The sequence below is a fragment of the Chaetodon auriga genome, chromosome 19 (genome assembly GCF_051107435.1).
Source record: "Chaetodon auriga isolate fChaAug3 chromosome 19, fChaAug3.hap1, whole genome shotgun sequence".
NCBI lineage: Eukaryota > Metazoa > Chordata > Actinopteri > Chaetodontiformes > Chaetodontidae > Chaetodon > Chaetodon auriga.
Window position 1 is genome coordinate 8,972,450 of NC_135092.1, and position 11,996 is coordinate 8,984,445.

The window sequence follows — 11,996 nt, forward strand, 5'->3', positions numbered from 1 at the left end:
GCGAAATGCAATGACTCATTCCTTTAATTATCCCCAAAATAAGACACTCTGTCAGTCGCTTCTTGCAAGCATGACAGGTAATAAACATTCATTTTAACACATTTACTTTCTTATGAATCAGTATGACAGTTTACCATACACACCGGCACTGTGGCATTTCCCCCTGACTTCTCTAGGTAGGAGCTGATGTACTAATCATCTCCGGCTCTGATGCCGACAGATGGATAGCTGGATACAATGCCAAAAATGTGGCCAAATATATTAAGCTGTCACGGCCTATAAATCATCATAGCTTTGTGTGTCCTCTGCCAGCAATGGCTGCCATGGAGCTGGTTTGCAGCCGTGTCATTCAAAGAATAGCTGCGAGTATGAAACATCAGCTGGACTGGTAACACACACGTGCGTGGGCCTACAGGGATGAACAAACTCATACAGACATGACCGCGGTCTGAACCCTCTACTGTACATGTAGTGTAAACTTTGAATGAACTTGCCCGCTCACTCTCACACACACGCAGACATACAGTTTAAAGAATGATTTGGGGCTTTCTTAACTTACTGTGACCATTGTGGAAGTGCATCTTCTCCTCTTCAGGATCCTGCTTTGCTTTGCTGTAGCCACACCGCCTGGGAGGGATGAGACACATCTGAATCAGTGTCCTGCCACAATATTGCTCCATGCACATGTAAAAACAGTGCTAAGTGTTTTTTGTTATAACAGAAAACATCACAATTACACTCGCATAAATGACATGCAGTAATAATTTAGAGGGAGAAGACAACAATGGAAACGCCTCATGGAAAGGACTTGTAATAAATGTAATAAAACCTGCTAAAAGGTGAGGCCAATTAGCAATATTTTCAGCAGTAACACGGTTCTGGCAATCATCATCCTTATTATCATACTAATTTTTATTTAATGACATATCAGTAAACATTCAGTGTAAGACATAAACTGCATCTGCTGTTCAATTTCAGATGGTTTATTTACAGTAGCCTCATTTAACAATGATTGCACGAAGTGTGTTGACATAATTTTCCAATTTCTAATTCAAGGTGGCACAAAGTATAGTGTGTCCTAATGCATTTTATCTTCTGTTTATCTAAACAAAGAGCAAACAGTGACATTTACACTAAACAAGTAAGGGTAATAGACAGAGATGCCGGTCCAGACACAGAAAAGCTAATCCTGTCCAACAGAGGGCACGATCACAACTGCAACATAAGCTTTTTATTTCCTCGTAGGATCTGCTAACTTACCTTTCAAGCTTTACAAAAATATCGCTGAAGATGCTGAAAACTGCCAGCTTTTCAGACATTAGCAAAGGACTGCAGTTTTAAAATACAATTTTCCAAGAAAGCCCTTTCCAACAACACAACTCTGACTTTTGGCACAGCAGAGTCTCCCAAAAGAATAAGGTCATATAAGAGAAATTCTTTCAGTCTCTGGCTCATAGCTGCATCTATAACATAGCCTTTTCTCTTATGTTAACACGGCAAAGCATGTCTGTGTATCCTGTGACGTACAGGCCAAAACCTGCATTCATTTGGTTGCCATGCGGGTGTGTGTCTGTGTCAGAGATAATCACAGACAACCCAAATTAACTAGGACTCATTCTAACATATGACAAAGACACAAGGAGACACACACGGACACAAGGAGACACTCACGGACACACACACACACACACACACACACACACACACACACACACACACACACACACACCAATTCATGTTTCTTTTTTGTTAGGTAAATGCTTTAATTTGCTTTACTGCATTTGTAAAACCAAGAGTCAACAAAATGTGAGCTTTCCTCATTTTTCCAATCTTGAAGACAAAAAGCTGAAGTGCTTGAACACATCGACAACACACACACACACACACACACACACACACACACACACAGGGGTCATGTCCAACTCATTCCCGTCATGGCTCTCTGTGGGGCAGCCAGGCTTGGCTGGAGGGGTTTGGTATGGGCAGCTGGATAGTCTGGGGGAGGGGAGTCTGTGTGTGTGTGTGTTTTTTACATGTGTGTCTGCCTGAGGGTGTTTAGTTTGCCGGATCTGTTGAGTCAAGGGGTTTGAGCACGCTCAATGCCCAGTCTGCCCTCCAAACTTCCTGCATGTGTGCGTCTGTGAGTGGGTGTGTGTGTGTGCGTGTTAACCCATGCATACGTGCATCAGCGCATATGTGTATGTGTCTGCACATGTGTGCCGTGTCTGGATGTCTATGCATGCGTGTTTAGTCTGGAGGGTCATGCAGGAGGAGGGGAGAGGAGGCTGTATACAGTGTTTGGAGGGGGTTGTGGTGCTTGTGTCCCAAATCCATCACTGGAAAATTTGGCATTCCTCCATCTCTCCTCCCCCACACGAAACCCGAGCGATCCTCGATCCTCATCCCCGTCCGGCTACACCAAAAATCCCCACTGTGTCTTTCTGATTTGCTTTTTAATCCTTGAACATCACCAGTGCCCCCACGCTCCGTTCATCTGATCATTCTGCCATAAGACTGTATATTCACCATCTTTGTGAAAGTAAATGGTGGCTGAAGGGATTGAGGTGTCAATGGATGAAGGCGCAACAGATCCAAGGATTGATGGATGGATCTTAAGATTCACACTTTGAGCCTTGTAACCTTTGTAAAATGGATTTGGACAGATATAGATAGTAATTAACTTCATTAGATACAAATCAGGAACATGTGGTTAAGGATGATGAGTTCAAGGTACTTTTACAGACAAAAGAGTTTGAGGGACTTTTAAGGACATAAAATCACACCAGGACAAGAGGCTGAATGTCTTCTCAAAACCTCTATACAGTATTTCGCTATTTTCTCTCTCCTCTTTGCATGTGCTTGAAAGCTTTGCTTGCTATACACAGTATTTGCATTTGCATGTTGTGTGTGCGTGTGCATGTGCGAAAATTAGATCAGAAAATTGGTTGTTACAATTACAAGAAAAGGTTAAGTGAAGGTCATACGAGCTGGAGGCATGCGGATACAACATTAACACAGTGTGTGTTGGTGTGTATTGTATGGAGCACAGAGTGCTAAAAGCTGATGTGTAACAACGTTGTGTCTCCAGACTTGAGGAGAATCCACTGGCTTGTGTGCATCGGCCCTGAAGCTCTAACCTAAAAAGCAGCCCTTAATGCTGACCTATCGCAAAACCCAAGCCATCTAACAGTATCTAATCCCATAATACCCCTTAACAACACAGAAATATCTGGGTCACAAATGAGATTTGATAGTTGTTAGTCAGCAGTAGGTTGTCCTCTCTAAGCTCACTGCACATTCACACACACAGAGACGAGAGTGCTTCACAAAAACTGTAGAAATAAAAAAAAAAATCTCACACTCTCACACTCCAAGCTGCTTCTTCCTTCAGATTTTCAAGGACAGAATGGTTTTTAAAGAACGCCCTGTCTATGTAAAAATGCAGTTTCTTAATAATGTTTACGCTCATCATCCAATAATACCATTTATTCCAAAGATGAGAGGATGAAGAATGTCACAACAAACTGGGATGATTCTCTCATCAATGTCTGCCGTAAATTCACATCATACAGAGGCAAAGAAATGTGATCGCTAGCGCTCATTCTACACATTTTCTGCCAGCTCAGTGTTTCTGAATATTCCATTTAATGATCCCAATAACATACAACACTTACAATGCAACATGTTTGGTTCCTATATGTATAACTTCAAGTCAGAATGTTTAACTTCTGTCACCACTCTTGCGTGGGCATTCAATATGTTCGTGCATGTGCTTACACCTACACCCGTGTCAATACGTGCTTTCTTGGGTGTGTTTATGTTTCTTCCAGTGCGTATTCAGGTCTTACCGTCCACTGAGCAGGAATCCAGCAACTACTGCCAGCAGGACCAGAGCCAACGTGATGGCCACCACTACTATGGAAGCCTGAGCACGCTCACTGGTAGCCGTCACTGCCGAAGAAAAGAAGCGGGATAAGACACAGGTGGCACTCACAGAAAAACACAAGGGGCATCTGTTACTGATACTGCCTACAAAAAGCAGGTTGGAGTCATGTGCAAGTTGAACCTCTCTCTCTCTCTCTCTCAGGTGTACTCACAGTAAGGGCTGGTCTGGAATTCAAAACGCCGGCTGAATGCGCCGTAGCCTGCTGAGGTCCTGGCTCGCACCTGTGATGCAACATGTCCGAATAAATCACACCTGCAGTACATATCGCATCATATTTTCATGGACTGAATGCATATGTGTTACACATGACTCTGATGCAACCATTCCTTTGTAACTGCTTCTGCACCTACTCATCTCAGTTTACGCTACAGTCCTTTACACCATTCCTAAAGATGTGTATTTTCATTTTCAGCCCACACATTATTATTTATTTATGGTTTTTGGATTTTTCTGAACCCATGTTTGACCTGGAAGATGTAGACTGAAGAGGGCTTCAGGCCTTCCACCACCATCTCAGTCTCCTTGGATTTTATTATAGTGTAACTGGAGTCTTGCTCCTGCAGGAGGAGAAAGGAAGAGGGGGTTATTGTAATTCACTAACGTGCCTTACATGCATTTTTGTAGCCTTGATGATTATTTCAATTGATCCTGTGCATGTGCATCTCGCCCGCACCCTTTTTTTTCCTTATTCCTCCGCACATTTTAAGGCTAAGCCACCTGTGGTATGTGTGTGAGTGCGAGCGCGTGCGTGCATGCGTGGAAGGATCAGTTTCCTAACTGTAACCACATCAGGTTTAAACAAAGCTAAATGCCCCTTCCATTAGCCAGAAGCCATTAGCTAACCACTGACCACAAACCCCGCTCTGCTCTGCTGTGCACCTTTATTCTGACCTTCCCAGAAAAGCAGACATCAGAAGATGAAAGAGGGAAGAGAGAGGAAGGGCACAGGAACAATGATCTGAATACAAGCATCACTTTGCTGTCTCTACCCAAGTTCAACTTAACAAGCGCACACACAGCTTTAGTGCTGTGACATGAAAGAGTTGTTCTAAGGTTAAGGCTTTTTCAGTGGCCACTTCAGTAAAAACAAACACTGAATGTACATTCAGGTGTTTCTGTGGGGGCCAATTTGAACAAAGCTGGTTCTGCAAATGCAAAACATTAAATATGTGAAGCGCAGGGCTGTTATAAGGACAAAATCCTTGATCGGGGTCATTTTAGTGTTATCACATTCTCAAATGCATGAAATACAGCTGTTAAGCAGTTTTAAAAGACATAATTAAAAGTTCACTTCTACAGCCAGGTAACATTGAATATGGTTGGTCCTGTCGTTCTGGTTTTAACACTATGATGTCTGCGACTATGGAATTTGCATCTGGGTGAACATGACATTGACAAAATAACCATTAAATGATTTGAACTTTGAGTCAATATGTGTCAACTTTAAAAGAGGCCTTATAACAAATAGCTTTATGGGCAGCATTTTGTTTAAAGTTATGCGGTAATTCTCCCATCAATTCTCCTCATAAATCACAAAGCTAAATTATCTATAGCTGCTTGTCAATGCATATGATACAGTAGTAGTTCCAAAAATCAAACAAAGGCTCAGCAACATCTGTATAGTGTGAGCTTTAGAGGGGTACTCAGAAGCCACAGGTGGCCCAAGCCCAGTGGACAGAGACACGTAGCTTCATATAAGGAGCAAAAAACAATTTCTAGATTCTTTTACCTTTTCAAAATACTTGATCTCATACTCTAGGATGATGCCGTTGGGGCGATCAGGCTCCGCCCAAGAAAGGCCGATGCTGCTCTTCCCCGTGATGCCTTTTCTCACCACGCTGATTGGAGAGGGTGCTGCACACACACAAAGACATAAAGACATGCAATTTCAAACACATTCATTTGCTTGAGAGGTGAAAGTCCAGCAGTTTAAAATGATGCAGTGCATCCCTTTAATTCCAGCATTTAACACGAGTGACATCCTGGTAAACAGGAATGAAACAGCAGAGAAATTGTGACAAAGTTGTAAAGTCTGTTGAGTTTTTTCTTTGGAATTCAAGTTTGTTAGTTTGCAAAGTTTCTCTGTAGATTATTTGGCGCAGCCCGTCCAGTTTTAACTCAACCAGAAGGATTATTTCTGGTTCCAAAGCAGCTCTGCCTCTGAAAAAATGTTTGCAATTCGGCAATGAGATGCGAGAAAATGAAAAGTCTACAAGTGATATATTAGCCTGTATTTATTTAATTACTCTGGCATATTAAAACTCAAAGAAACAACTGGCATTTCTATGAACTCTGCATCTTCAAATTACCCATACATCAATTATAGTGCTTCACGTCTGAAAAGCTGCAATGCTATCACAAGGGAAAACTTTCTTTGGTCTTAAAATGCGTTTTGTTCTGCTTGTTTTTTGGCTCTTTTCAAATTTTCCTCTTTTCTTGGTGATTGATTCTGTAAGTTCTGAAGTCAAGTGAGTGTGAGTTTGCATCAATCATCAAGCCATCCTGTTGTAACCTGAACTGTTGGTCCATTTCTCAGAGGGACAGTTGGGGAGTCTCTGACACATAAAGAGCTTTTCACCAGGCAAAATGCTCCCTCAGGCAACATCCTGATAGTGTGTGTGTGTGAGCCTCTACTGCAAATGCTAAACACCGTTTAGGTTTCAATAGCCTCAGCAGAACTCCACGGGGAATAAATCATCGCAACAAACACAGTAACTGTATACTGAGTGGATGGTCGCACAGAAGTGTTATCTGCAACATCTTAAAAGCCTGAAACCAGAAACCCAATCACACACACTCAATGCTTAAATGGTATAAATGCTGGGGTGCCATGATGGGAGATAAAGCTTCTTTTCCCAGCAGCTTAATGGGTAACAATACACCAAAACCTAAGTATAAATCCTCCGAAAATGGATGCAGTGTGCCATGCTATATTTAATCAAAAGCTGAATGGAAGGTGTCATATGAGGGTGTACAGAGTGTAAAGCCCTCTGGTGTACATACTTATGATTTTGGGTTATATTAAAAAATTGGATGAGACATTCCACATATAAAATATATATACATTTGAACTAGGGCTGAGGCTGATCTTTATTATTATTATTTATATATATAGATGATTAATCTGTAAAATACTTTTTCCAATTAACTACTATGAACTACAGCAAATGTTGATCTAGTCATCAGATAATTTCTGTCTGGTCCTTCTGGGCCTGGAGTCTTCCCTTTTCACCAATCACCAAAAAACAGCACAGATGCACGGTGCCTATAAATAACACCCAAAGCAGCATTTTAGGCAACAGAAGCACCTTTCAGCACGATGTGACACCTTTTAGTGCCACGACTCAGCGACTGTGACTAAACAAACAAGTGTTTTCAAATCTGACATAACTGAGAAACGTCAATGCAGTGAGAGAATGGGAAGTGATGGAGGAGAGGAAAGGGGTGCCGAAGGAGGGGGGTGGAGGACAAGCAAGGGGGCTGATAAAAAAGAAAAAAAGCGAGAGATGAAATATGAGAGACGTCGAGAGGGAGAGATGGTGAAAGAGTGTCGACAAGGAGCCAGAATCACTTTGATTTTAGCAACAAGGAAGACAGTGGAATCACACTTCCTGGTTTAAACACTTCCAGTGTGTGTGTTGCATCTGCTAATGAGCACCTCCAGTACGGTGACGCAAATGAACATGAACTCCTGGCATTTTGCCCTTAATTCACATCTATGACGCCACTTTCTGTTTTCACATCATTGTGCAGCTGTGAAACATTCGACTTCATGAAGAGAAAGGTTAGAAAAAGGTTGTGAAAGCTATTCAGTGGATGAGTGCAGCCCTCCAGTGTAACAACTCTGGCCTCAGATAAGAGCACCGTTATCACCGTGCAGAACATAAGCCTCCGAGACCACTATCTGTCTGAAGCATCAGCAAAATCAATACAGACCTTCAACTATCTGGTTTATTATCCTTTAACTACCCTCAGAGAATGACAGAGAGCGAGATCCAGCAACAGAATGAAAGAGAGATACCAGACAGAGAGAGAGAGAGGGAAAGAGCGAGAGATGGCTTTCTTATGGTTGTAAAGTAGTTAAGCTGCTCTCATCTAGTCTGTTTTCCAACTTACCCCCCCTCCTCGTCTTCCTGCTTTATCTCATGCCACCTTCGCAACAGTGACAGTCATTTGGCAGCCGAGAACCGATCCGTCATACACATACTGTACTGCAAGCAGTTGAGACCCGTACATTTCAGTCACTCAGGAATTTAAAGTCATAAAAAGAACACTGAAAGCACGAGACGCCTTCCTTCTTGGTCTGAGAGTTTTACGTTGCTGAATGTGAACTGTGTAAAATACAAGATGTTGAATGATTTCTTTCTTTCTTCCTCTCTCTCCCTTTTGCCAATTCTGCTTCTGACCACCAGGGGCAGCATTGAGTGCACTGCTGCTAGCAGTGCTCCAGCTAAGTTTCTTTATGAATTAGAAATGTCTGAGCGATTGAAAAGATTAGGTTCCTTTTGATAGCTATCCAGGACAATGTATGCCATGCCAACAGTTTTCAATCAGGGTTATTGGCATACATACTCTAAATATAAGATGCCTCTTAACCCATTAAATGAAGCCACTGTGCTTCCTGGCTTCATATGACCCATAACCAGCTTCTTTCCAACCTGCTCTCAATCCTCATCTCTGCTGATCTACCAAATGTCTCATCTGACTCCTTTAACCTCTTCCACTCTGACCTTGTTTGGGGGGAAATGACAAATTAAAAAGGCTGCAGCCTCTGAACCAACATCACTATATGCATTAATAAGGTGCTGCTCGAGCAGACGCTCCCTAAAGTGTGTTACAAACATGTCAGAAACACTCTGGTTGATACAGAAACAGAGCAGAAGATCTTTGAAGCTACTTAACCTTGAAAGATTCTTAAATAAAATATGTTAAGATTGAGACTATGGTGCTAAACACACAATACAAAATGAACCTCCATCTCAAATTTCAAGAACACAAAATATGAGAATTCTACAGTGTTTTTGCACAAAAAGGTCCAAATGAACATGCTAGCCTCACAAATGTTACTCTGAGTCACTAAAAGTGTTTTTTCCACTTTACATTTTGATATGTTTTACAAACTAGAGCTAAAATACTCACAATGTTGTTTCTCACTTTTCAATTAGTTTACTATTCCATTTCCACATACTACATGTATGTACCAATACGCATAACTGTGAGATAACCGTGATAAATGCAAAACATTTATGCCTTGTATTGTAAAATCCATCAAAGTGTCCTGGTTCACAGCGGTTAAAATGATTTGTTCGCATGCTGTGTTCAGGCATCTCCGGTGCAGAAATCCATTCAAATGGATGCTGCTTTGTAAACACAAGGTCGCACAGCAATTGTGTTCCATTTCCAGTGAAGGGGTGTGACATAACAAGGCGAAAAAACGAAGGAGAGCCAACAAGAAGAAGACGCTGTGTCTTGGCGGAGCGAATCCTCTGACTCAAGTTCAATTCATTTCAGTTTCAATGCAAACACTCGAGTGAGCCCACTACCTTTACATCTCGGCTTAAAACAAAAGTAAGACACAAGGGCAGAGCACCAGGCTGTGCGCTTATTTATTTATTTATTTATTTATTTTTTTTTACCACCCACAAGGTAATGTATCACGATTCATTTGATTAATAGCCTGTAACAGCAAAACAATGTATGGAGGCATTTAGTGTGTAGTTACCAGACAGCGCTCCCACACTGTGAACAACATGAAAAACAAATGGCCAGAAATAAAGACAAAATAGAGCTGAGCTACAACAGAAACTCACTTAATGTGCATATAAAGCTTATTGGCTTACAAAAGACTGCATTTTCTGTGATTAATTATGATAAACGGCCAATTCGATTTCAAAGCCTGTTTGTTTCTATGATTTGGATGAATGAAGAACACTTTGTCTGCATTAAACAGCACGTTGACTCCTGTCACTCAAGCCTTCACAGTTTTATGCAGAAACCACGACTGCATTTCAAAATGATTACTATTTCGCTGCAAGAATAACTCTATAGTCAGTCTGGTGGTTTATTTTTCTTTTTAAATGGATTTCTACAATTTAATAGCGGCTGCTAGCTCGCTACCTTATCGAAACTATGTGCTGGTGTGAAAGGCAACATCAAAGCAGTGCAAAAATATATGACTTGCATTTTAAAAACTGTTAAGCTGCACCAGACCTCTGAGTGCTTTTGAATGCGTACAAGCAGTTAATGTCCACCCTCTTTACTCCTTTCCCTCCTTTAATTCCCTCTTGCTTTACGGCGATCTGCCCTTTTCTTATCCTCCCCATCGTTTCTCTTCCGCAGTCGTCCCCTCTACCTCCGTCCTGTTGTTCTGTCCTTCTCTTTCCACCTTCCCTCCTGCCTTTCACCTCTCCTCCTCACGAGTACCCAACACTTTATTATTCAGCAGGGCTTCACAGGGACACTGTGAAATCACCTATTTCACGGATCCCTTATCGAGTGTGACACTTCCCACACATCAAACGGCAGATCCTCTGACTCTTTCTCTCTGTCTCTGACTGTCTGAGTTTCCCTGTCGCCCCCGCCTTTTTTTTTTTTTTTTTTTTTAACTTTTGTCTCTGTATCTTGTTTTTGCCTTTTTACCCTCACAAGCAGAAGCACACTCAAAGCCCACACACACAACACAGAGAAAGAAAAAGCAGATGCTTACGATGCTGATCAAAGTGCTCATTGGGTAATTACATCTGCGATACAGAGGCGAGGCAGGATCAGAGGATGCTAAACTGTTCATTACAATTACCTCCGGATTATTGATAAAAACGACTGCTCTGATTACTTCAGGAAATGGCTTGACACAAAGATCTCCAGTGGTTGAATCCTAACCTTACTGCAGTGACATGACGTCACTGTTGGGTGTGGGTAAAAGGTGCAGCAGTCAGTGATGCGGGCATGGTCGAAGAGGGGGACACAACAAACTTCCAACAAGAATAGATCGGTGAATGAATGTTCTTCAGCTCGGTGTGAAGGGACGAATTAAGATTAAATCAATTTAGTCTACCTTAAGTGCCACAGAGCCCTCAACGTTATGCTGTTGCTACTTGTGGCCCCTCATCACATGTTGCATATGAGTGAGTGGTGAGCAGAGTGATTTACCCTTCGACAGCGTGGCTTGTATTTTTTCACTGTGTGAGTCTATAACGTATGTGAGTCTGTATGCAGGTGTGTGTGTGTGGCCATGTATTACTCACATTGTGGGGACATAAATCTGTTTACAAAGTCACATTGTGAGGACTCGCCTTCCTTATGGGGGCAAGGCAAGTAGTAGGCAAGTATCCAAAAGTCCAAAAGTGCTGGAAACCTGACGTGTGTATGTGTGTTCGCGTGTGTTTCATCACGGCAAACTGTCGTCCTGGAGACACCTACTGTAGCAGGACAACCACTGAGGTGACTTTCAGTGGCAGGTGTTTACATGTCTGTCTGTCTGTCTGTCTGTCTGTCTGTCTGTCTGTCTGTCTGTCTGTGTGTCTGTTGACAGTCTGAGGACAGATTTGGTCAACATAACAGTGTCACAGCCTTTTAAGATGCTGTCACACAGCTTCACAGGGGTGTAAGTGAGCTCATAATCAAGGCCAAATTCGTAGATGTAATAATGTAATAATGACTACTGTGTCTCATGGATCAGAACGTCAACATGTTGACGGGCATTGCAGCAAGATGTTTTGTGACCCTTGGAGAGGTCCTGACCCCCCAGGTTGTGAACCACTGACTGTGAAGATGAAAAAGGTTTGGGTGTGATAGTTTGGTGCACTGAGGGGTCTGAGCAATTCCTTGATAATGAATAGAAAAAAATGAGTATATTCACTTAGTATACATCTTACAATCATATGTAAATCTTCTGTACCTTGTGTTAATTGAACTGATGCATTTACTTGGTGGAATATCATATTTGCTGTGGAGTTAACTGATGTTTCATTTGAACACTTCAAGCATTTGCATGTGGGCACACATGTTTGCACATATGTTCTGCAATCTGTATTCCAGATATTTGGGACAG

The 11,996-nt window shown here is 41.9% G+C and overlaps 1 protein-coding gene across 2 annotated transcripts in view; it reads right to left on the bottom strand.

Moving 5' to 3' along the window:
* Positions 1-11,996, bottom strand: part of epha5 (EPH receptor A5) — a 62,076-nt gene that overhangs the window by 17,773 nt on the left and 32,307 nt on the right. For both annotated transcript variants that reach the window (XM_076757463.1, XM_076757464.1), the window contains exons 6-10: positions 5,676-5,800; positions 4,414-4,503; positions 4,098-4,167; positions 3,849-3,951; positions 560-627 (exon numbers count right to left, since the gene is read on the bottom strand). In XM_076757463.1, coding sequence (XP_076613578.1) covers positions 560-627; positions 3,849-3,951; positions 4,098-4,167; positions 4,414-4,503; positions 5,676-5,800 — 456 coding nt within the window. The remainder of the gene's footprint in view (positions 1-559; positions 628-3,848; positions 3,952-4,097; positions 4,168-4,413; positions 4,504-5,675; positions 5,801-11,996) is intronic.